The 27799-nt window shown below is 36.6% G+C and overlaps 1 protein-coding gene across 1 annotated transcript; it reads left to right on the top strand.

Moving 5' to 3' along the window:
* Positions 1-15952: 15952 nt before the first annotated feature.
* On the top strand, positions 15953-17462 carry LOC114825596 (F-box/kelch-repeat protein SKIP25-like). Its single transcript, XM_029104398.2, has one exon. The coding sequence runs from the start codon at positions 16172-16174 to the stop codon at positions 17321-17323; it is 1152 nt and encodes a 383-aa protein (XP_028960231.2). The 5' UTR covers positions 15953-16171; the 3' UTR covers positions 17324-17462.
* Positions 17463-27799: the final 10337 nt, after the last annotated feature.

Genomic DNA, 27799 nt, shown 5'->3' on the forward strand with positions numbered 1-27799 from the left:
ATGCATGTAAATGGAAGAGCGTTATCACATTTGTTACAATGATGAAAGTAAAGCTACACTATGTAGAAGTAGTACGTAGGCAACACCATATGAAATCTAAACAGGTGGATTTGCATGAATGTGATGTATAATTGGGCAGCGAATTGCGTAGAGCAATTAGTTCATGAACTTTAGAGAATGTTTCACCATAAAATTTGTTGTACCAAGAACACAATATGTACACTTGGATACATAAAAACGTAAGCATCTTACAATAACGAAAAAGGTGCAAAATTCTCACCTGTTTATCGACAAACACACAATCGAGACTCTGTGGCTGAGGATCATCTTCAATGGTTTTTGTGATCCACATCCTACAAACCCTAATTTGGAGCTTGTTTGCTGGTTCGTATGGCCTCAGACGATGAAGTGGCATCATCTCCATCAATTAAATTGAAAACTCAATAAGCTAATTTATCAAAGTAACGGTGGAGTCATGTTTAGAAAAACAAACAAAAGGACAAAATAACAAAGCAAACTTATACCTTCATGTAAATGTTTTAAAACATCTTTATAAACTATGTTTTTTGTATAACTGTAAGGCATGTCGGAATCATGAGCAATAACAATTTTTAGACCCTTTTTTGAAAGTTAGATAATTATTAAAGAAAACACAATCAAAAAGCATTTTGACAGTGTTGTAGATCAAATTTTGAAGTGATAGCCGATTAAGAAGCTATGCATGAATTAATGCATCTTGCGCCTTGAATGTAAATACCCACAATTTTTTCTGAACATCTAAGATGCATTCATGTGTTGTTAAAAGGCAACTCATTTTCTAAAATGTGGGTTTTTTTTTTTTTTTAAAAAAAAAACCAAAAAATTAGATCAAGTGCAGTCATGAACACCATATGTTAAAGCAATTCGGGGATGATGAGACAGTTAACTATTGGAAAAACCCAATTAAAACACCAACCAACCAATAACAAAATCACAGAGATAAAACGCCTAACAACATTTGATAAAAAAAGCAAGAACACTGACCTAAACCAGAATAACAGAGATGACAAGGGACCTTCAACCCTAATAGAATCGCAAAGACAAAATTAAAAGGAAAAAAAATAATAAAAAAATCGTCCAACCACTGGACAATTAGATCCCAAACTAACTACACAAACATGACAAAAATTGAAACATGGAGACATGCAACACAAAACCTGTAAGTAGATCCCAATCACAAAATGTCAAACCAAAATTCCTAATCTAATTATCCCTATACTAACAGCCCATCCAAGCAAACACAATTCTAATAGGGTTTAGAAAATAAACCAATCATTCAATTTGAAGGGCGTTTGGAACAAATACACCGACTACTCAGTTTTCTCAAGCTTTACATAAATGGACAGATACAGATACGTGCATAAAATAGAAAGAAGCCCAGTTCCATTCTTAAGCTCAAACCACTAAATACATGCTTAGTTACTCGACCTTGACATAAATGGACAGATAATAGATACGCACATAAAATAAAAAGAAACTCAGTTCCAATGTAAGCTAAAACGAACAAAAATAAATCATATATATAAAAATCCAATCATGAAAACGTCAAGGAATCAACTTCTTCCTCCAACGATCCAAATTTCTGAAATTTGCAAAAAGTAAATCCATTAGCAACCCTAACACTTTCAAATTTAAAGACGAAATCTAATGAAATTTCAGCTAAATGATCAAAGACACACCAAAAAATAAAACAAAAAAAAATTAGGAATATTTTGAATCCAACACAACTAATTTGGTTCAGCGAAAAATACGAAAGCTCAAGGCCTAGGTGAAATGTTGAGTAAATTGCAAGGGCGTCGACCAAAGCTATAATTGAACAGTAATGTCATGCAACCTACATCCACTACCCATAAAGTCATCAAATGAGCAGGACAATAGTACCACATGGATATGAGTTAACATGGCAAGCATGTGAGCAACTTTCATTCATGTTAGTATAAATCTGGATTGACAGACCACACTGAAACATATTTAAAAACATAAAGAGGCAATGTCTGAAAAAAACCATACAGGGACTAATATGGAATATTCGACAAAGCAAAAGAAAAAGTGAAGGGAGTACAGTTAGACTACCCTTTAATTTATAATAACTATAAATTAATCACCCATTTGCAGTCAGACTGTATACTTCTATCTCTAGACAAATAGCAAGTACTCTAAACCCTAAACCCTTTAATCCTACAATTCAATGGCGAAAAACTAAATTAGCTAGAAACCAAAAGATCTTAGCGAGAACTTGTGTGGACGTCAGGACACAAAACACATCAAAACTTTTAGAAACTCGAAGTTATCGCTATTTGGTTATGAAGCCATATATATATCACCTGGAAACAAAACAAAATTGGCAACATGAACCATAAACACAAAATTAATTCCCTGACCAAAAACCTCTCAAAAACCAAACTTGCAAGCATAAATAGAGTCTTCAATCTTTCTGGGCTAAATTAATATCATAATCAATTCGACCCCATTTCCACAATTAAAAATTTAAAACCATTGTACCAAAGATCACAGAAATTAGAGAAGCCTGAAAGAAATTGAGGTCTAATTCACTTTTTCACAGAGAAGAAAATATAAATAAGCATGTTCCATTGATTAAGGTAAGAACTAAAAAAAAGTGTATGACTATATACCTCCAAATGGCAAAGAACCAAGTTTTCACTCCAACGATCCAAAATTTTGAAACATAGTAAATCCATTAGCAACTCTCAAACATGCTAAATTTAGACAGAAAGTAAATAATTCACAGCAAAAAGGAACCCCCAAAACCTGACCTAACAGCACAACAAAATCCGGAAATAATTCACAGCAAAAGGGAAGAAATGATGACAATCTATGCTAACAGTGGAGAACTGAATTAAAAATTGAACTTAGCTCAAAAACACTTACCCTTCAACGTTTGGAGCCTTAGAAAAATTTATGAAGTTCACGCAAGTATTTTTAGGTCTCAATGCACCTATCCTGCAAACCAACGACAATAGAAATGCATTAATACAAATGCCAAAACCGATTTCTAAGATTTTAGTATTCTCTTTACCCTTGCAACCGAAAAACAAAAATCGCAGAAAAATGAGTAAGAAGCTTAAGCAGAAAAAATCATATTTTCAACCACCAAAACCCAATACCCATTTAACTTGAGATTTCAGTGTTCTCTTTACCCTTACAACTCAAAACAAAAAATCCCAGGAAAATGAGCAAGAAGCATAAGCAGGAAAAAAAAACACATATTTTCAACCACCAAAACCCAATACCCATTTAATCATTCACGAATGAAAATCTAAACACAGAGTCATATATCAACGAACTGAAAATCCACAAAAAAAACCCAAAAAAAAAAAAAAAAAAAAACTAACCTTAAAACAAAGAACAGTACACAAAACAGAGAGATGCATCCCCAAAATGAGAGAAAATGACAAAAAACGAAACAAATAAAGGAACCCCCAAAACCTGATCTAACAGTTCAACAACATCAGGAAATATTTCATAGCAAAAAGGCTTAAATGATGACAATCTATGCTAACAACAAAGAATCTAACAAAAAATGCAACTTAGCTTTCGAAATCCAGCCACTCATCCGACACGCAAAAGGGAACAGATGATCCAGAGTGATTCATGGACTGAGGGAACTTACTCGGCTCTGTTCACCATCCCAACCCCTCCCTCTCTGTTTCTCTCCCTGTTATCCGGACAACCACTCTCTCTTTCTCTCACTGTCACTCTCTCTTTCCGATGCCTTTTCTTTTTCCATTTCTACTACGTGATTATCCAAATCTACAATTTTATTTTAACTCAAGGTACAATGACATTGTTAAGTACAGATTTTCTGCAATAGGGAGGCAGATCTGCGCCAACCACATTGGATCCTGCCAGACAAAATGTACTCGTGCTCCATAAACTACAGACAAAATGTACTCTTGATTTTTCACTTTCCAGTAAATTTCTTACTTGGCAATGCAAGACGCATTTGGTTCAAGGGCAGCAGACAGACTTACATATGATGAGAGATGTTGTAAGCTAATTAATAGTGGAGGGAAAATGTGTTCTTTTCTTGGATAAGACTCTTCGACCAGAAAAGCTCAACCTAAGTGGTTTCATTCTTCCCACCTGCAAACACTCTGCTCAAATTTCACAGAACTCAGGTATCCCTAATTTTATTCTTTCACGTTTTGGTCTTCTATTTAATCGCTTGTTTTCACATGAAGATTTCATTTGATTCTTTGATAATAAACTAAAACTCTACTGAATGAGTTCTAGTTTTACTCGAAGGGCTAGAATTACATGTTCACGCATACACAAAAATGAAACAAAAATATAAGGGTCATAAGATAGAGACTTGAACTATGTACAGTATAACCAAATTTGAAAGTTCTTGCAGCAATTTACCAAAAGGAAAAAGAAAATCCAAATTATCATATTACATACGCATTACACGAAGCGTGTCCAACAATTACACCATGAGCTCCTGCCCTTCTTGCTGCATTGACCTAAAATTAAAGGGGGAAACAATATGAAATAAAGGTCAATGGGAATCAATATAAAGGTTTTGCATTAGCTAAATCATATTAGAAACAGTAGCAAAGCATGAAGAAACACAAAAATGAGCACAGTGCAACCTCAATTTGACTTGTTGAGAAGAAAACAGCAGCAAAGCAAGAATAAACACAGAAATGAGCACATCAACTATATCTCTTTTCAAACCTAAAGGAAAACAATTCAATAAGTCCAAAGCTATGAGCATTCCTCTCACTCCTGTTTGTGGTGAGCTTAACACGTACTGATGAATCAGTAACATCTTCCCTCAGCACCTATAACTGCCTTGACTGCCAAACCTATTCAATTTGATCTATTGTATGACGAACATCCTCTATAAATTGCATGATTGGATCATAAGAGCATAAGCTATTACTCATTCACATTTACATGTTAACCCGTCTTAACCATTAAGATTACTTCTTGAGTCAAAAGAGAATTACTCATTCAAACATAGGCAACTTATGAGTTCTTACTCAGATAAAATAATAAAAATAGAGAAACGGACAACTATATTACTCAGCAAAGAAATATTGCTTAGTAGAAATAAATAGAGTAGATAATTTATTTGTGCTAAATCCCCAAGTGCTATTAAACTATCAATGATCAGAAGATAGCAAATGGTGACAAAGAAAACCGAAGAACGAAAAACAATGATGCATTTGAACACACAGAGAAGAAACTTGTTTCAAAATTATACTACCTAGCAACAGAGGAGCAAAACAATAAATAAAACAGCCTTCTAACACCCTTATCACACAAATAGAGAAGCAACAAAACATGGAGAAACAACCTAGCAACAGAGGGATATTCAAAGGATGAAAGTAGAAAAGGAACCTGAATTCGACTTGTTGAGAAGGAAACAACAGCAAAGCACGAAGAAAATAGAAATGAGCACAGTGCAACACCCTAAGTTTAAAAGACACAAACCTGACTCTAACAGTGTACAAAACAGCGCACTAAACAGACCTATCCTCCTAACACCCAACTAAACAGGCTATAAACATCCATTACAATTTTACTGAAACAAAAAAATGTCAATCACAGTTTTAACAAAGCAAATGGGAAACAAACAATAAACAATGATTTCTGAATAGTGTTCTACCTATTGAATCAGAGGACAAAAGCGAAAACCCTCTCCTCTCCCATACCTCCCTCAGACATCCTCTGTTCACCAACCCCGTGGGGTAACCCGTTAACCCCAAAAAACACACAGCATGCTCTCTGCCCTCCTTCTCTCTCTCTCCCTGTCCATCCGTCCCTCAAAAAGTGGGAAAAAAAATCTCCAAACATCTCTCCCACTCATGAAATCGAGGATCTGCAGCAATGGCGCTGAGATCCCCACTCCTCCCTCTCCCTCTCTCTGTCGCTCTATCTGTCTCTCTCTCTCTCTCTCTCTCTCTCTCTCTCTCTCTCGGAGGCATGACCTCCCATCCCTGAAACCCTCACTGAATGACAGCAAACCCAAACCCACCCCAATCCGTCTCAAACGCATAGGACAAAATTGCCCTTCCAACCCAGCCCCAATACCAGCCCAAACCTCACAGTTTTGTTGTAAATAGCGTGAAATCGAGTGGCTCCCTGATAAGTCATATGGACAAAATTACCCTCTGAAATTTTGAGAATTACACTCCCAACCCATGCAATTCGGCCGGTATTGTTGTAAATAAGATGAAATCGAGTGGCATAGAATGAGGCAGCTACAGTGCCGTCCCCCCTTCAATTTAGAATAGATAATGAGAGCAACAGTAAGAGCATGAGGTAAAGGGTAACGTACTGTTCTATCGGTTCGAATTTTGGGCCGAGAGTGCTCAGTTTGTGATCTGGTCACCATGGTGTGGCTGGGCATGTTGTTGCTGCAAAAATGGGCTCAGAGGATTGAGCAGAAGAAGAGACCGTGGGGCCGAGGCCTGATTGATCAGGCGTGGAAGAAGGCCCACTACCTTTGGGTCCAGATACAGACAGAGTGGGAGGCGTGGGCCCACGCGCAGGTAGAATAGGCACGGGCCCAGAGTCTGGTAATCTGGAAGATTGGGCAATAGCAAGGGTCCAGGAGCTAGGGATGGTACGCTATGCACTGGTGGCTGGTGCAGATTCCAAGGCATGGTTTGGGGTCTGAATTTCCACAGGAATTGTGGCTGGAACAGTGCCAGACGGAGGAGGCCGAGCATAGGAAAAAGTGCTTTCGTCAAATACCACATGACAAGAGATGTATCCACGAATAGTATGAGGATCGTAGCCTTCGTACTGCAAGCTGTAGCCTACAAAAACACATTCTTTGGAACGAGATGCCAATTTGTTAGCGGTATAAGCCTCTAGATATGGATAACACATACACCCAAATGTACAAAGAGAGATAATAGTAGGAAGACGACCATACGACCATAAAGACAAGTATTAAGCTGTAGCCTACAAAAACACATTCCTTGGCCGTCTTGTTAAACTTTTGTTTCTAAAGTTTTCGTTACAAAAGCTTTGTTATGATTATAAGCAACACTAAAGGAAGCGGTTGATTTAAACCGGAATGCAATTGGTTGATAATTGAAGATAGTGCTTCACTCACAAAGGCAATCCACTTGTATTCGGGTATTTTGGGAGAAGAATGGGATGGATGGTGCTCTCTCCCTTTTAATTCCACTTTTTGTTAATAAAACGATATTGAGGCTGTATCTCCACTCTCATATTGTATTGTAATTGGACACTATACATCCGGTTATGTAGCAGGGAAATACCAATAAAGTTTTTTTCTGAGTTTATATAGAGCAATGAATATATATATATATATATATATATAGACTAGGATTCTGGGATCCACGTTTTGATACGCAATAATTAAAATAAAGAATCACAAGTGTTAAAGTGCAGTGAAGAAGATGATAAACGCACAGTCGGAATTGGCTAGATTTCGATGAGTTTTGTCCACGAGGTTAGGCCTTGCCTCCATTGCCGGATCGTCAAAACCTACGATAAGTTTAAAGAAAATGGATGCGAGAGCTGCCCTCTCTTTGAGATGGCCGCAACCCGCATGTATGGTCAGAATGTTTAGGTCTAACATAAATAGGGGATGAAGGTATATCTTCCACCCATATCGGTGATTTCGCCCAAAAAATTGTGACCATTAAATTGAAATTGGAAATATCAATCGGAATGTCCTTGATTCCAGATGCATAAGTTATTTAATCGGAAATTATGGCGCTATGGATGCCGTTTGGGTTGTAGAGGCGTCTAATCAATGCGCGTCTAAGATGAGGAGCTACCCATAGAAACGACGTCATTGAACCCTTCACACCAAAAAAGTTTGATTTTTTTTTGGGTAAAAGACTGTTTACCACCCTCATGTTTCGTGGTTTTCAACATTTAGTACATCAATGCCTCGTTTGGCAGCTCGTATAAGGGATCGGATAGTATTAACAGTACGGACTCAGTTGTTTGGTGCTTTGCGGGTGAAATAGCCACCGAATAAAATAATCCAGTCCCACCATTTTAATACACTCCACACCCGCTTAGCTATCCTCTCCAATAGGTTGGTATAATTAGTCGGGTTCGCGCTCCCGTATGCTCTTCTCTCCGACCCTCTCTGCTCTTGCCCAACGCGAACTCCACCAAGTTATTGCTGCTCTGTCTCTCCCTCCTTCCCAACTGCCAGCAGAGGCTCTGGCGATGGAGGAGCCCAAGAAGGAAGAAAAGGTAGCTAGGCAGACGAAACCCAGGTTTTCAATTATGGTGTTTTTGGGTTTTCAAAATTTTGCTTCTGGGTTTTCATCTTCTCCATCTTTTTGCTTATGGATTTTCAATTATGGTGCTCGAATTCAAGATTTCTGGTCACGTTCTTCAACTTTTGCATCTGGAGGAAGACTCCGGTGTGTAGCTAAAAAGTTCGACGGCGATAGGGAAGGTGATCAAGATCAAGGCCTCGTACAAGCTCTCCGAGTCGAGCAAGAAGGAGAAATCTGCAGCCAAAACAACTGCCGTTTCGAAAACGAAATCGGAGAAAACCAAAAAGACTTCCCTTGTTGATTATTCTATCAATTTTTTTTCCTTTTTTTTTCATTTTATTAACAGATTTTTTTTAAACTAATAGGGAAATTGTTTTTCATCTGGGGAGGGAGTGATGGAGGAGGAGGGAGTGAGGGGAGGAGATCTGAAATCTGGGGAGATGATCGGCAATCTGGGGAAGGGAGAGAGAAAAGTTCATCAAACAAAAAAAAAAGATTTGATTTTTTTTCCTTCCTTTTTCTTATCCGGTTCAGTACCAAACACACCATAAATAATACGATCATTAGTCCGATACTGCACCAAACGCCCGACTAATTTAGTCAGTACTATCTGGTGGCTATTTATCCTATCCGACAGAAATAGTTAGTACAGTCCGAGCTGCCAAACGAGGCCCAAGTTTTTTTCGTCCCAGAGTCATACCTAAAGTGTAAATTTTGGGACAGTCTCATACATCTGTTAGTCAAACTGTTAGTTCTCCCGTTAAGTGATGACGTGGCGCCCTGATTGGACGCCACGTGTCATTAAAAAAATAAAAAACTTATTTAAATAAAAATAATATTAAAAAATATTTAAATAAATATTTAAATAATAAAATATTTTTTTTCCTACTTCTCTTCTTCTTCTTCTGGGTTCGGTTCTCTCTTTTTTTTTTCTTTTTTTTTTTTTTCTTCTTCCTCCTCCTTCTCCTTCTTCTTCCTTCTCCTTCCTCCTCCTTCTTCTTCTTCCTTCTCCTTCCTCCTCATTCTTCTTCTCCTTCTTCTTCCTTCTTAAGAAGGAAGGAGGAGAAGGAAAAAAACAGAAAAAAAAAAAAAAAAAAAAAAAACCGAACCCAGAAAAGAAGAGGAAGAAGAAGGAAGAAGAAGGAGAAGAAGAAGGAGGAGGAAGGAGAAGGAAGAAGAAGGAGAAGGAAGAAGGAAAAAAAAAAAAAAAAAAAAAAGAAGAAGAGAAACCGAACCCAGAAGAAGAAGAAGGAGGAGAAGAAGGAGGAGGAAAGAGAAGGAAGAAGAAGGAGAAAGAGGAGGAAGAAGAAGAAGAAGAAAAAAAGAAGAAGAGAGAAACCGAACCCAGAAGAAGAAGAAGGAGAAGAAGAAGGAGGAGGAAGGAGAAGGAAGAAGATGGAGGAGGAGGGAAAGAAGGGAAAAAAAAAAAAAAAGAAACCGAACCCAGAAGAAGAAGAAGAAGAAGAAGAAAAGAAGAAGAAGAAGAGAAGAAGAAAAAAAAAAAATTTTATTATTATTTTAATATTTTATTATTTAAATATTTTTTAATATTATTTTTATTTAAATAAATTTTTTATTTTTTTAATGACACGTGGCGTCCAATCAGAGCGCCACGTCATCACTTAACGAAAGAACTAACAGTTTGACTAACAGATGTATGAGACTGTCCCAAAATTTACACTTTAGGTATGACTTTGGGACGAAAAAAACTTGATGTACTAAATGTTGAAAACCACGAAACATGAGGGTGGTAAACAGTCTTTTACCCTTTTTTTTTTGTACTTCAGTCTATTTGCATAAACTGCAAATTGGGACATTTTTTTAATTTTTTGGGGCTTTTAGATCCAGGTCAAAAAACATAGAGAGTGTCACAGCCTATCCTGGAGATGTACGTTAATTATGTTATTGACAGTGTGAAATTACCTAAATATCCTTGGACATTGAGAATTATTATGGGATGTTGTGGTTTAAACTTAAGATTGTGGACCAATTAGTTATATTCCTCTTTTAGTGGATCCAATTAGAACTAAGTGTTCCCTTAGTTGAGATTGGTGTGCATTTTGGGACCATACACACATCCATACCCTTTCTCTCTCTTCTCTCCCGTACTTTCTCTCTCGGTTTCACTCTCTCTCTCCTTGCTATACGTACGGACAAGGGCAAGAACACCCCAAACTTCGCAGATCGAAGGTTTTGAGTGCACCATTGTGTTCCTTGTGGTGCTATGAGTTGATTGATATCCATTTCAGGTAAGGATACTTTTGATACCTCGAGAACCCGAGAAACAAAGTTTCATGCACTGTTCACATGGACATAAAACTACTTGTTTCAGGGAATTTGAAGCTCTCATAGGGAGCTTTAGGAGGTCCTAAGGAAGCTCGGGGTGGTTCATTAGAAGAGTTTGGACGTCGGAGAGCCGAGATCGAAGTTTTTCAAAGTTGACCGGATTATCGAGCTTCCTTAGGTAAATTCTAGTGGATTTCAAGGCTTAAAATGGTATAACGTGATTCTACATGTTGTTAGCTTTCCAATGGTTCAAATTTCATAAGTTTTGGTGAAGAATCGAGTGAGAACAAAGGTTTTGAAGTTTTACCCAGTTTTCCGGCGACCGACGACTCGTCGGAGACAAAGATAGAATATTCTGTCAGTTTGGACGGAATATACTGATGTTGTCAGTTAGTTTGGATAGTTATCGTTAGGATTAAACAGAATATTCCTGGAATATTCCTGATGGCGTTAACTGACGCCATCAGTGTGCCTGGCACATGGCCGCGCGTGGGGAGCGCGTCTGGCCATGCCATTGTCGACGCATGGGGGCACGTGAGGCTTCCAAAAATTTATCTAAAAATTTGGGGATGATCCTGAGGTTGTGTAGGTCACTGTGGTATATTCATATACCAACATTGAGCTTTGTATGAGAAGTTATTAGCTAGTTTTGTGTATGTGCTTTAAAATAACGTTTTTATAGTTAATTCGCATATAGGTGAGACTTATCCCGAGGACGAGCGTATCCAAGGGCAACTCGGGGGCTATGATCCTTCGACATACCAGTGAGTGGGCTCTTGGTTTTCAGTATATATTATATACTTGATATTTTCCCAGAAAAATATGTTTAAATGATTATGCCTTGAATGCCATGCATATGAATGTGGTGTTCTGAATTATATTATGCCAGTGAGTGGGCTTTTGGTTTTGAGTATATTATAATTCGTTTATGAATTGGTGTGTGATACTTTATATGTATAAATGTGGTGTTGTGGAGGCTCAGGTAAGCTCATGTAAGTTATGTTTAGTTATGTGAATCATCGATGATGTGATATGTGATTGAATAATGTTGAGCTCATGATGTGAAAATTATCTTAACACACAAATTTAACCCTCTTTTGACAATTGTAGTACAAGTATAAGTAGGGATCGTTCTGGACCAGGGATTAGGAGGGCTTGCTAATAACCTTTAAACTGACTCAAAAACATAAAATTAAACTTAAAAACACTTAACAAGATTCACAAGACTCAAAGCAAACTTAAAATACTCAAAACAGCTTAAAACAACCAAATAAACTTAAACTTGACACTAGGAATGACTTTGGATGAAAATTGACTTTACTTGAATCAAAACATTTAAAAACACAAACTAAAACAGATTTGAAACACTTTGAAACAAGAAACTAAAAGGGGGGGGGGGTTTGATTGGGATGAAGTTGAAACAAACAAACAAGTATGAAAAACTAGACAGATTGTAAAACAAATTTGAGAAATAAGATGATGGATGGGATAGCTAGAGGCTTTTTCTCCACACATGACATGTATGCAAATAATTCGATTTCTAGTTACTACTTCATTGAATTATGAACGACAATGCTCCAAATTAACCGTGACATCACTAGTTAACTCTCAGATTTTCCTTGTTTTATTGGATTGGATGACATCATTCGACAACCCAAAACATTCTTCTAAAGTTCCCTACATGACATCATAATAGAGATACAATCAAAGATCATTACGTTTAATGAAAATCATAAGCATTGACAAAGCACTTGCAACTATGACATCATGTCACTCATGCTAGGAATTGAACTTAACGCGATCGTTTATAAGCAACCTTCACTACATGTGAATATAAGTTTGTAACGATTATGTGAAACTTCCTTATATTCTAGCAACAGATTTATGCATGCCAATTAAGTGTCGACCCTTAATTAACAAATACAAATAAGTTATCAATCAAATAGTTAAGCCAATTGTATTCACGATTCAAGAGTTAATAACTGGAATTTATCAAATTATATTGCACACATAATCATGGCTTTGAAATCACCCCTAGCCAATAGGGGTTTAGCCACTCATATTTACAACAAAACGAAAGGAAATGAATTTAAACATTAGAAAGAAAAGAAAGAAAACACCTAAACGCTCCAACGATCCAAGTTGGACAGCAAGCACGTCCAAGCACTTTCATTCCCTTCCTTTGCTACGGCACAAGGTGTTGGTGAGTGTTTGAAGGTTTGTTTGTATGGAGGAATGGATGTGAAGATGAATGGATGTGTTTGGATGAATGTTGTGTTGAAATGGAAGTGAATGATCTAACCAAGTATAAACTCAATTTATGTTACACATACTTCCTTTTATAGAGGAAGTGCATGGCAATGGAGGGGAACATGGAGTGGTGTGGCAATTGAGAGCAATGATGCATGAAATATGAAATGATGGAGGGAACAAGGAATGGTGTAGCAATTGAGTGCAATGATTCAATGTAATGATGCATGAATCTGAAATGATGGAGGGAACAAGGAATGGTAACAAGGAATAGTGTAGCAATTGAGTGCAATGATTCAATGTAATGATGCATGAAATCTGAAATGATGGAGGGAACAAGGAATGGTGTAGCACGGCATAGGAATCCAAAGAGAGTGCAATGGTGGTGCACGACAATGATGGAAAGGTGAATGGTGGAGTGACACCCCTTTGTGGCTGAGCTCTTTGTCCTTTTTACATTAATTCTTCTTTCTCTTTAACACATTCCTAGCCTCTTTAGTCTTCAATTTCGTCCATCCACCTTGCTCCATGCATGTGCTATTCATTCCAAGCCCAAAACTGCTCCAAAATGCACCAAAATGGATCTTATTGCTTCATAAGGCCTATGGACCTACAAACATACGAAAATAGCTTAAAATACATAATTAACTAAGAAATAACAACATAAATGCATGAGAACAAGCTAACTTAGTCGCATAAATATGCTCCTATCAGCTCATAAAACTGCACTTAGGGTGATTGTGATTTAGCCATAGATATGGCACATGCCTATTTATTATGTCACCTCCCACACCATATGCTCATATTTGATCTAATTTAAGTGCACAGTCTTGTCGTACAGACTTTATTTATGGTTCCGACTTGTAGGTGACTAGCGATTTATCGCTCAGCTATTATATGAGAGTAGATTTGAGCATGATTGTATTACACCCATTATTGTCGTATAGACCTGTTTGTTTGGTTCCGACTCTTGTGCAGTATGTTGCCGTATAGGTCATTGTAGTGACTCCGGCTAGAGTAACTTTGAGCTATGAATTCAGCCGTACATACTACCTTAGGGGTTTCGGCTCACATGTTATATTCCTATGAAATTAATCTTACCTGAATTGTTTACTCTATTATATCTTGGCATGGCATACATATGAAAATGATTATGTGAAGTATGAATTGAATTGATATGATTTCATATATATATATATATATATATGTGTGTGTGTGTGTGTGTGTACATGCTTATATCTTGATTCTGGGAAAAATTATACATGTTTTACAGCGAGGGGTTATATATGTTGATAAATGAAATGATTTTGTAAAACATTTGTTTTTGCCCACTCAAGTTTTCTGTTTTGCGCCCCTCCAGGTTTTAAGTAAGCTTGCTGTTGGTGGCTTGAGGACGTCGGCAGTTCTGACCTATCTAAATAATAGTAGGACATTCCTGGTACTGTATAACTAGTACTTGTCCTACTGGACTGCACCTAGACTTATTATGCTCTGATTAGGAGTGTTTACTTTTGTAACTAACTCTTATCACTTCCTGTTTAGTAGTGTACTATAGTAATTCGGTTTTTAATTATTCGTATATTTCTTATCTCTATTGCTTCCGCACTGTGCACATGACTACGTCACTCTCACGTGACGGCCAACATGCCTTGATCTCGGTCGGGGTGTGTCAGAGAGTTTTTAGGAGTGAGTCCAGTTAATAAATTATATGTTTTTATTTCTTTTATACTCATTTTATATTTTCTAAAAATATTAAAAATCAATTAAAATCTTTTAATATTATGCATTTTTCAACTCCAAAATATCTAATTAATATCTTATAACAAAATAATAATAATAATATACTAACATAAATCTATCTACAAAACACTATACCCTAACTCAAGTAGCAAATATATGAATGTATATTATACCTATAAGTGAGATATGAAACCTAACTAAAAGGTAGAAAAAACATAATATACCTACAAGTAAGACACATTCATTTGTGACAGATTGACTATGAAAAAGAATTTGTTATATAGGTAGATAAATACAATTAACCTGTGATATAGGTTGATTATAAGAATTAAAATAAAATTTATAAATGGGCTAAAGCACGAGGAAGAACAAGAAATAACAAATAAATAAATAAAAAGAAATAATCAAAGAGATAATTAGGAAGAAATTTGATTTTTACAATAAATTTTTTCATTTAAGAGATAATTATTGATAATAAAATAATTAAATTTAAAGAATTGGACCTATTCTAATAAATTGGACTATTCCTACTATTGGCTCAAAAAATTGGAGTTATATCAAGTTTCCTCTAATTTTTTTACCACATGGCACAAATTTGAACTCTAAATCAACAAATTGTAGGTTTCATGCTTGACATGTCACCACTTAATGACTGATTTAACAGATTTTCTAATGGTTGTATGAAATTGAAATGAAATAGTAACTAAATATATGAGATTGAATTCTCAAATAAAATTGCTAAATTAATCCTACTCTTAAGGAGTTGAAACAAATACATGTTGGGTGATTCGAGCATACCTGTTAATTAATAGACTACTAATGGGTTCACTTGTTAAGTTTCAAATTATACACTTAATTTTTTCATGTTATTTTGTATTGTGTAATTGGGACTTGGATCCTCTCCTGAGCTAATGGAGAGGATCCTCCTGACCACTAATCATGGACCGTTGGATTTCAAATTATACACTTAATATTTTCATGTTATTTTGTATTGTGTAATTGGGACTTGGATCCTCTCCTGAGCTAATGGAGAGGATCCTCCTGACCACTAATCATGGGCCGTTGGATTTTTATCCAACGATTATAATTATTATAACTTTAAAGGGATAATTATTATAACTTTAAAAAGAGCCCCGTTTGTAGCCGTTGGATAAAAATCCAACGGTCCATGATTAGTGGTCAGGAGGATCCTCTCCATTAGCTCAGGAGAGGATCCAAATCCGTGTAATTGTGTCTTGTTAAATATTGGGAGTTGTAGTTAGACCTATTAATATAAGATGGTACATCATTTAGTTTAGAAAGATCATTATCCAAATAATTAGGCGTTTTAGGGTTTTGCTATTTTGGCTTTTGGGTGGACCAAGTAAACACACACAAAAAGTAGCGTATTGTCATACTCTCATCCGCTTTTGTCTTTTATTATCATATCGGGTACTGACACTATTATGACTCCCCACTTCCTCTTGTGTGGGACTGCCGACCACAATTAGGTCAGTTAAGTTTGACGAGCCTTTTCTTTATTTTTGCATCCTTCACGCAAACAAACTAGAACGAAGTTGTAATTTGGAAAAGGCAAAAAAAGGATAACCTTCTTTCCTCTTGGTACAAAAATGGCAATGGCGGAGGCAGAGACATCCAGATCTCCCTCAAAACGCACAAAACAGAGCCAAAAAGACGAACAACATCAGCCCCTCCTGCCTGGTCTGCCGGACCACATAGCTCAAGTATGCCTCTCCCTCGTCCACCCTTTCGTTTTGTTCTCCGTTTGCACCTCATGGCGCCGCCTTATCTACTCCTCCTCCTTCCCTCCTTTTCTCTCTCTCTACGCCCTCTTCTCCTCCTCCTCCTCCACCTCCGCCTCCGCCTCCTCTTCCTCTAATTCCATTCATTTCTACAACTTTGACCCGATCTCGTCCAACTGGCATCCCCTCCCCTCAACCCCTCCCGACCCGCCTCTCCTCCTCTTCCGAAGCCACCCCTCTTTCATCTCCCGCAACCTACCCATCCAATCCGTCTCCGCGTCTGGAAAACTAATCCTCCTCGCCGCCACTACCCACAACTTTTTACCCGCTCTCCCTCGCCCTCTGGTCTTCGACCCAGCTGCCAGAGACTGGGCCTTCGGTCCTCCACTCACCACCCCACGCCGCTGGTGTGCAGTCGGAGCGCTGAGCGGCGTTGTCTACGTGGCGAGTGGGATCGGGTCCCATTTCTCGATCGATGTTGCGCGTTCAGTTGAGAAGTGGGACTTAAGCAAATGGAAAAAGTATCAAGTTAATTCGAATGGTTGGGAAAAAGTGAGCGGGCTTCGAGATGGGAGATTCAGCAGAGATGCGATCGACGCAGTGGGATGGAGAGGAATGCTCTGCATGGTCAATGTTAAGGGAGACACTGCAAAAGAGGGAGCTGTCTACGATGTGGAGAAGGACACGTGGCAAGACATGCCGGAAGGGATGATTGCAGGGTGGAGAGGACCGGTGGCAGCCATGGATGAGGACGTGATGTACGTGGTGGACGAGGCCAAGGGTGCCTTGAGAAGATACGATCCCAACAAGGATGTGTGGGAAGAGGTTTTCGAGTCCGAGAGGCTGAGAGGAGCTGATCAGATCGCTGCCGGAGGCGGAAGAGTTTGCGTTGTTTGTGGTGGTGGGATATTTGTGGTTGACGTGTCGGCGGCGACGCCGAGGCTTTGGGCTGTGGAAACGCCTCCGGGACTAGAGGCGGTGGCGATCCATATCTTGCCCAGAATGAGCCACGCGGATTGATTATTTTATTTATTTATTTTACTTTTTATTTCGTTGTTCTGTTGTGTAACTTTTGTGAGGCTACGAATCTTCTTGGTTGAGGAAAGAAGAGATATGTTCCAATTGAATATTTAATTAATTAATTTATTGTTCTTTAAAAGGTGAAAGTTAGAATTTGTCTACTTTTGAAAACTAGTGGTTGGAATAGAACTGGATACAGTTCGTTGAATCGATATTATTTCTGGCCCTTCCAATTTTGATAATGTCACGTGGGAGATGTTAGCCGGACATGGATCATCTCCGGATTCATTGGTTCTAATCCATCGAGTCACATTATCTAAACTATTGAAATTTAATCTAACGATTAAAATTATTATAACTTTTAAAATGGATCCCTTTTTATAACCGTTGGATTAAATTTCAATGGTTCAAATGATATAACTTGGTGGATTAGGACCAATGGATCTGGATCCATGTCCATGTTAGCCAACTTGTGAGGTGGCTTTTCAAAATAATGGTATTAAAAGAGGGATGATGATCTTCTTTGTGGGGATCCTAGGAATCCTCACATCCTAACCGTTCATCGTACATTGTGCGATCAGTTTTCGTCAGGTATTATTTATGTTTAATTTTAAATAAACAAAATCAAATAATTTATAACCACACGATGTACGATGAATGATTAAGATATAAGGATCTATAGAATTCCCACAATTTGGATCTGGATGGGATCCAAATCCTTAAAAGAGAAGTGTAATGAATTCAATGGATTGTAATGCAAAAGTTTTGAAGAATAATACTTGGCTATTCAAAGATCGAATAATTCAAAATTGTTCATGATCGATTCATAGAATTTTGTGTTTATGGCTAGAATCGGTTATATTATAAATAACTCTTTAAAGATCGGCTCTGCATAATATTAATTAAAATAAAGGTCATTTAGTCATGAAACTATATAAAAACAGATGAACGAAATTAGTAAAAACATTACGAACTGTCCTATGAATATTGTGCTACAATAGATGGACCAAACAACCTTAGTTTTAAGGAAACTTTAACGAAAAGCTCTTGGTATTGTTCATTTTAACAAAAAATCACATTTTTACACTAAAAAGTCAATATTGGCACTATTCACTTTACCCTTTATTTTGTTCTTAATGTTAAAACTCAAAGTTTTTAAGCCATTTTTCATTAGTTTTTCTTAGTTTTAATTCATTTTTGTTGCAAAGATGATATTTACAGAGTAATTCATAATATGAACAGTTTTGATCATAAGCGCAAAGCTCTATGATTGAAACGTAGAGAATTTTAAGTATGAGCTTCTACTCATCCTTAAGTAACCAAGTATTGTTTATTTTTTTAGTATATCCAGAGCTTAGGCCAGTACGTGTCATAACACAAGTGAAAGGACACTGGCTTGTGTTTCAGGCGCATAAAAAAATTTCTCAATACAGTGTCATCATTTTTAGAAGCTGCTTTCTTTGGATGATGACTAGATTCTAGTACTATATTATACTTTGGCAAACTCATAAAACAATTTGATAACATAACATGAACATGCTCGAAAAATTAAGTGTTCGACCTAAGATTTAGTAGGTTGTGCGGACCTTTAAAAAACGTAAGTTTCATCACTGGGGAGTACTCCTTTGTAAACAAATATTCTTCAATACTCGAAAAATGAACGATAAAAGATTGACTCTAAATGATCGTACAATAATTTTATTTTTAAGTCGGACTACTTGATAAGTTTGACTACCGAAGACAAACCCGTAGACAAGACCAAAACTTTTAGACTCAATCAGGTTGTTCACCTAGAACCCATTAGTTGTATCATTGAGTTGTGAGCATGAGACTATCTAATTTCCACCTCGAAAGAACATAAAGTCGCATGTTGGTCTCTGGAGCGAGAGATTTTTCAGTGTGACCGGGACACGGGATAATACACAACATGTCGCTAAACAAATGGTGGGATATGTGTGCTAAAAGGTTAATAACTTAAAAAATAAAATTTCTTACCATTCCTATTAAAACACATAGTGTACCACTTGTGTTCCCGTCACAACTAAAAATTTCTTCCCTGGAGCAATTATTAATACAAGAGAACAAAACAGCATTCCTTTAACAATCCAATCCAACTCCTCCCAATCCTTGACACCTCTAGGAGTCCCCAAATTCTTTTGAAAAAAAATAAAAATATATTAACCTTAACAATGTATTTATAGGAAATTTGGTTAACAAAGTCATCCTATTAATCAGAAAAAGTCAACCTTTATTATTATTATTATTATTTAACACGATAGTATCTACATTAAGGGAGTGTGAGAGAGGGCTAATGTGGTTCAACTTCGCCTTTGACGATAATCGAACTTAAGACCTCTCACTTACAAGTGAAGAGGAATATCATTAGACCGGAGTACAAAGTCAACTTATTAACAAACTAATAAAATCATATAATCCTTAATATAAATCGGAGAACGTTAAGGAGACTCTCTCAAAATGAGATTTTCATGGACTCTTTGCCACCTCCTGTCTTTGGTACAATGTTTTATAATGTTGACATGAGAATTGATGTTAAACTGTAAGATGACAGAGAATTTATAGAGAGTTTCACTTTTGAGAAATTCTCCTAATTAGCATTTTTCATAGAAATCGAGATTTGGACAATGACTTGGTATGAGTATCTTCCGGGAATTAATCTTAACTGCTAACAATATTTTACAACCTCCACGTTTAAGGTGGTTTTCAAATGAGTCATGAAGTTCCAATTTTATCACATTGCACCTGGGGTTTTGAAATTGCATAAATTAAATTTTTTTTTTTTGTCTCTTTGAATGTCTAATCCTCCATTAAATTGACGAGTAATTTTTTTTTTCTTCAATATAGTGCAAATATTACTTACACGTTAGAACACAAAAGGGTACACTTTAATGAATGATCATATAGTCAATCACATCGAATGCACAACAAATTTGTATAATTTCAAAATGTAAGGGTGTAATATGATAAATTTAAACCTCATGGTCTATTTTTTAATTCATCCCAAGCAAGCCCTAATCTTTGTTTTTTTTTTTTTTTTTTTCCAACAAGCCCTAATATTAGCTACATACATAATTAGCTGGCAAGGGATCTATACTCTGCCTATGTTGAAGATGGAGCAACAATGGAAGTCTTTTACTACTCCAATTGATCAAGAAGGGGCCCGTTTGGTAAGCCGGATGGGACATGCTATGAATCATTAAAATGATTCAAGTCCCATATCATTGTTTGATGCATAAATAGCATCATGGACTGATTTTTTATTTCGAAATCAAGTCCAGAATAGCACAAGTTTCATAACTTGTCGATTGACATTAGTTATGAGTCCAAAACACGTTCGCTCACGGTCGCACCTCCTCACAACTTGAAAATGAGGTTCCTGTAGAATGCATGATCTGACAAACCAAATTAACAACAAAAGTAGATCTTCTATTGATCTATACTGTGTTGGGTTTTCAAGTTAAGAACTCTCATGACCCAATTTAAAAGAGCGAATTTGATGACTTATGTGATAATTTAACTTTCTGTAAAAAAAAAAATACCGGATGTACTTCACCCTATCTACTAGAATCCAAATCTTTTATGCAATTTAGACGGCAAAATATCGGCTAGAGGCGGTAGCGATCCATATCTTGCCTTGAATGAGCAACGCGAATTGATTATTTATTTATGTATTTTTAACCTTTTATTTTGTTGTTTTGTTTTTTGGAAAGGGATCGATCATTTTCGGATTCCTTACTCCTAATCCACTAAATCAATGAATCTGTGCTGTTGAATTTTGATTCAACGGCTACAAACAGGGGCTCACGATAAAAAATATGATAACTTCAGCCGTTTGATCAAATTTCAACGATATGAATTTTCTGATTTGATGGATTAGGAGGAAAGGATCCAGAGAGGATTCATTTCCTTGTTTTTTAACATTTGTGAGGCAACGAATCCTTTTGGTGGAGAAAAGGAGAGAGATGTTTTAATTGCTCTTAAACGCTGAAAGCGCGAATTGTCTACTTTTGAAAGAACTAGTGCTTGGAAATTGGCATAACACTGGAAACAATTTTTGGCCCTTCCAATTTTGATAGTGTCACGTGGGAGATGTTCAGATATCAATGCAAGTTATGCAACTATAGCCAGCATTTTGTCAAATCCTAAATAGAATGCCACAAGATAAATTTTGAAGGTAATAAAAGGGATTCATATCTTCTTTGGATCTTTTGAACCGGAGCCTCCAAAATCTCACCATCTGGACCGTTGATTCAGATCTTTTTCATATTCCTGACTACGTTGTAGAAGACGATGAAATCCACGAAGAAGACCAAGAAGACGAAATTCACGATCGCTCGGAAAAAAATTGATCCATAATTTGATAATTCCCAGCCTAGCATGATAAATTCGCAACCCAGCCTTCCAACTTCCGACGGCACAAGGGGCGGAGTCGCCGTCGAATCAAATCGAGGGACAAAGTTTAATTCAATGAGGAATAAGTTCTCCCCCCTCCTTTTTTCCCTTCCCTCCCTCCTCCCCTCTCACAATTTGTTTTACTTCTTTCTCTTTCTACATTTTTTCCCTTTTCTTTCTCCACAAAGATGAAATCTTGATCAGGAAGACATGAAAAGGGACGGAAAAAAGTGGGGAAAGAGAATCCTTGTCCTTCAATGATATCAGATGGCTATCTTGATGTTATTGTAGATTGCGATCTCTATTTTGTTCCTTTTTCTGACAAATACCTTTGCTTCCATGACATCTAACAACTTGCATCTCGTGACTCCACAAAAGAATAATATCAGAGGCATGTAAGTTTATCAAAATTTTTTTATCAAACATTTCAACGGATCCATTCATAGAAATTCGGATCGTGATTCCACAACAGGCGCCTTGCCATTGTCAACGCTAGTCAAGCTTGCACCTATAATTAACACCTTTAGTAACTTTTCCAAGCAAATTTAAGATTTTCTAAGTCGCAGAGAAAAGACTTCAAATTAGTGAAAATGGAGGATACCACGTGATTTGGGAATTCGAATGACCTTGTAGTAACATCTCAGGTCTCCACACGCTGTTGTACAGACAATCACTCGTCGCTGCACGCCGCCGTACGCGACACCCCCACCTGGTCGCTGGTAGATGCGCCACCATTGTCGTCCTTACTGCCGCTGTCGCCAGCAAACACGATAACCAGAACAGGAACAAGGTCAGTTAGAGTTTGACGAGTCCTTTCTTTCTTTACGTATCCTTCACATAAACAAACCAAAACAAAGTTGTAAAGCCAAAGTGAACTTTCTTTGCTATTAGAGCAAAAATAATAATTTTTCAACAAAATTATTCGTCATAAATGTCATTCATCCGGCTTAGCATGGAAATACCGTTGCTAGGTTTTTTCTTTGCTCTTATATAGCAACGATGATTTGGGGCCCACATATTTTTGACACACATTTTTGTAAGGAAAATTTTATTTAAACCCATCTAACCCATTTCTACACTTAACTTACTCTTTGCACCAATTTGATTTTTAACTAAATTATTAATATCTCTTTAAACCCAAATTTAATACTTAATATACCCTCATAAACCCAATTCAATATGTGGATTTATTTTTACACCCATTTGATTTTTAGAAGCTAAATTTGATGTGTTTAGACCTAAGTTCTTTGCATGGTTTTCCACAACACAAAAGCTGACAATTCATTTGTTACTTGCATGAACTTAAAGATGGTTATTAAGAAGTGGATCGAGGAACTTAAAGATCAACCATGGTCCAGAGAGAAAAAAGCAAATGATCAACCTGCTTTTAACTAGGCATTAGACAACAAGCTCGTTAACAAAGTGGATCTCTACCTGCTGCCACATGCAGCATTCCCAATTGGAGGATTATACTTTAAGAACAAGATGTGGGTGCGAGAAACTAAAGGGATGCATGTTATAATTCACAATAATTATATCCTGAGTTTTGAGAAGAAGATAAAACGCTTCTATGATTATGATCTATGGCTGGTATGATCACGCGGATGAGTCTCCTCTTGGGAGAATATGAGATTGAATGACATGATCAATATTTGTTTCCATAGAAGCTCTGTATCGATGCTCGCAGGAAATGCTTCCTTACGAATTTGTGTGACCTTCGAGCCCAGTGGGTTTTCATAACAGACTTGAAAAGGGAAGGGAATGTGGTTTTCGCTTCAGAACCGCAGGAAAAGGAGCATAGAGTTTGACTTCTCTTAGTTGTTTGCCAATTCAACCAGTTACTGGGTATTTTCACACGGGACATTTTTCATGGTTGGATGCTTTCGTTGTTGTTTTAGCGGAAGGTAGGATGCTTTCGTTGTATTTGTTGAAAAAAAAATTACAGTAAATAACTTCTACTCTCTAAAAAATTGAAATCAAACGAACAAAAAATTCATAAATTGAGTCATACCTTGATTGGAGGATTCAAAACTTCAAAATCACAATCCATCAATAAAAAAAACTTATTTTTCTCTATGAGAGCTGTCACAGCCCGTCCCGGAATTTCATATCCGTGGGTATGAAATGACAGATTTGCCTTAACGATTGCTAAGGTACGTGTGACATGTTATTTGGAATAAAACCTACATGCCTCAGTTTTGGAAATTTAGTGGATTAAAATGGTATGCATTTTTGTGTGGTTAGGGATTTAAGAAATTTTGATTTGTTTTGGGTTGACCACACACACGCACGGGACAAGCCCTCTCCCTTACCCCATGCCCTCTCTCTCTTCCCCCTCAGTTTCATTCTCTCTCTTCCTCTCAAAACCGTACGGACAAGGTACCAAACCCTCAAATCTTCACGGATCGACGCCAAAAAGGTGAGTTTCTTCATCCTTGCAACCTCCTTAGTTGAATGGTACCATTTTAGAACTGGAAACCTTCGAAATCACGTCGAACTCGTAACCCATTTTGAAATCACTGTTCATGCACACGTGAAATGTTGATTTTCAGGTAATTCTAAGCTTACAGGGAGCTTAGTGAGGTCCCAAGGAAGCTCGGAGTACTTAGTTTGAAGGTTTTGGATGTCGGGATCGTAGGGTTCGAAGTTGGCCGGTTTTCTTGGATTTTCTCCTGTGAGATTTCGTGTGTTTTTTAGCCTTAAAGTAGTGCATCGTGATTCTACATGTTTAGGGCTTCATTTTGGTATAAATTTTGTAAGAAATGGTTGAGAAATGACGGAGAACAAGGAGATTGAAAAATCTCCAGTTTTCCGGCGCAGGCAAAACTAGTCCGTCGACTGGAGGAAGAAGATGACGCGCGTGGGGGCGTATGCAACATTGAATTTTTTTTCTAAAAATACCTCGACGTCCGTGACGTCGAGTAGGTCACTGTGGTATATTCATATACCCAAATTGAGCATCGTATGAGAATTTATTACGTATTGTCGGTTATGTGCTTTAAATAACATTTTTATAGTTGTTTCGCATATAGGTGATACCTATCCCGAGTCAAGGGCGTCACGGGGGTTACGACTCTTCGACTTACCAGTGAGTGGGCAATATTTTATGTATTTACCTATATACTATTGATTTTTTTCCCAGAAATTGAATTTAAATGAAAGTATGTTTTAAAATGCCATGCATGCATATTATGAAATATCTGAGTTAGTAATTGATGCATATATATATGTGAAATGGTGCTGTGGAGGCACATGTGAGTATCAGGTGAGTTTTATGTTATTCATGTGAATTATTGATGATGTGAATTGTGTTGAGAGCTCATAACCTGCACCCCTGGTGTTAGTGCTTATATTACTCACCCGCACCACACGCTCACCTTGGATCCAAGTAGGTGCATGTCGTACAGACCATTAGAGGTGGTTCCGACTTGTAGGTGATTTTAGATTATTATACAGCTGTTGATGAGAGAAGCACTAGAGCGTATTCTTACACCTTTCTTATCGTACAGACTACTTCAGGTAGTTCCGATTTATGTGCAGAGTAGCGCCGTACAGGTCACTGTGGTGACTCCGGTTGGTTGGATATTGAGCTATAGAATTAACCGTACATGACCAACTGCAGGGTCTTCGGTTGATTCCTTATTTCACCTGTTATAATGTTGCATCCTTATTCTGTTATTGACGCTTATAACATGGCATACTTTCTGGTTTTTGATAAAGATTGGTGATTTGAGATATTTGAAGAATTATATGCATATTATGTTATTTTCTGGGAAAGTATACATGTTTTACAGCGAGGGGTTAGAAATGTTATTAAATGAAATGTTTTTGAAAAGCTTTGTTTTACTGACCCACTCAATTTTGTTTTGCGCCCCTCCAGGTTCTAGTTAGTAGCTTTGGTGGCCCACGAGGATTTCCGCGGCATACTGACAGACTACATAAATGTAGGACTCACATTCGGGTGTTGTAATTTAGTTATGGTCCTACTTGACTGTACCTAGTACTTATGCTCTGAATTTTCGTGTTTCACACTTAAACTCACTCTAGCATGTTAGTTGGATATTATTGCTAGTAGTTGGTTTTTATTCCTTCGTATTTCCTTTATCTTTTGCTTCCGCATCGCACTTTTGGTTACGTCACGCCCACGTGACGGCCAACACGCCTTGATTCTAGGATCGGGGTGTGTCAAGAGCTATTAGGGTTTTAGCCATAATAAATGTAGGATAAACAAAGAGTGATCGTAGGGTTTAATTATAGTTTTTGAGTTTATTGATAAATTTGAGTTTTATTATTAATTTCATTTTGTACTTAATAGTAATTATACAATAGGTAAGATAGACAATTAACATTTAAAATTTAAGTTGGGTATAAAAAAAGGTTAAATGAGTTTAAATAAAATTTCCATTTTTGTAAAGCTCATTCCGTAATATTTTTCAATGACCCAACTATTTATTTTTTAAGTCTTACTTCAAAGAACATATCTACTAAAATAACCCAAATTCCGACGGTTGAATTAAATTTAATATTTCTTAGTAAACCATATTTGTCAATTTTTTTTTCACTACAAATAAATATCTTAATTATTTTAGATTTGTCTACCTTTTTGCAGAGGCGGAGGCACTATAAGCCTAGTATGCCTACCCTCACTCTTTCATCCTTTATAAAGAATTTAGTATTATATTATTCCTTTTTTTTTGGTAAATTCAATATTATATTGTTTTTAGTTTACACAAAATTCTTAATTTTATTCACTAATAACTAAAACATGAGGTTTCTTTTTCTTTTCAATTCCAGCATCACTCATCTTAAAACTATTTTTAACATCTTATTTTATAAACAAATCAGTAACTCTTAAAATTAAAATCTAAAGTTTGATTTAGTTTTATCAAAAGATATTCTTTAATGTTATATTAAAGTTTATAAATCTCTCTGATCTACTTTTTACTAAATTTATAACATATCATATATATATATATTTTTTTTTTCTCTGTCTATTTTTTTATATTTTTTTGTTCGAAAATTCCAAATCCATTATATTTGGTTATAATCATTGTATATATTTTATTTTTTTCCATCACATTAACTTATTTATGTTACGAATGATATAAAACATTTTTTTGGGGGGTTCCCCTTGATCGGGTCTTCCGCTGCCTCTTCTGACCTTCTTGTCTTGCTTGCTTTAATGCAATTTTCTTTTCTCCGGAGCAAGTAATGTGCAATTGCATATGAGCAAAATTTATTTTAGTTGACTACGAGTACAACTCTATTTACTTAAAATTCGGTTCATGCTAACTTCGTGTACACTTCAAATATTGCGTGCGATGGTTGTGATGAGTGATGAAAGTTAGGGAGGGAGGAAGAAAAGAAGATGGGTGGTGAATTCATGTTAGCTTCTTGTTGGTATGTAAAATGAGAAAAGCTCGACTCCTTAAGGTTGAGGAGGAGTTCCTCATCAAAGTACTTCGTGATCTATTTACAAAACTTTATTTTTACGAGCGTATTATTCATATAATAAATCATTCAACAAGAAATCAAATAAAATTAAGATTGCCTAGTCAATCAATGGAAGCAAATGAATATATACTGTTTTCAATGCTTTTACCTAATCAATCCATCTGTTTTTATACAGTTTGAGTTTGATGACTAAATGATCTTAGTTTTAATTTATTTATTGTAGTGTGATCTTTACAGAGTAATTTATAATATAAATGGTTCCGATCATAAATATGAAGTTCTAGGAATAACTCAAGAAGAATCTTGAGGAGGATTTCCTTCTCAATTCATGAGGGACCAAGTCTTTCTCATGTAAAATTTCTAAATCAGCCCTACTCTTAACAGGTTGAAACAAATAGGTATAGAATAGATACCTGTTGGGCGATTCGAGTGTACGTGTGAATTAACAGGCTATTAACGTGTTCACCTGTTACCTGTTAAATTTCAACCTAAACATTTAATCATTTCTTGTAATTTTGTATTGTGTTATCGTATCGTGTATAATTTTGCCGGACCTAGTGGGATCCATTAATATAAGATGGTACCTATTGTGCCTTGTAGGCTTTTGCTATT

This window comes from Malus domestica, chromosome 06, assembly GCF_042453785.1.
Source record: "Malus domestica chromosome 06, GDT2T_hap1".
NCBI lineage: Eukaryota > Viridiplantae > Streptophyta > Magnoliopsida > Rosales > Rosaceae > Malus > Malus domestica.

Excerpts from the sequence above, each read along its gene's own strand:
- LOC114825596 (XM_029104398.2), top strand. The coding sequence starts at position 16,172 with ATGGCAATGGCGGAGGCAGAGACATCCAGATCTCCCTCAAAACGCACA.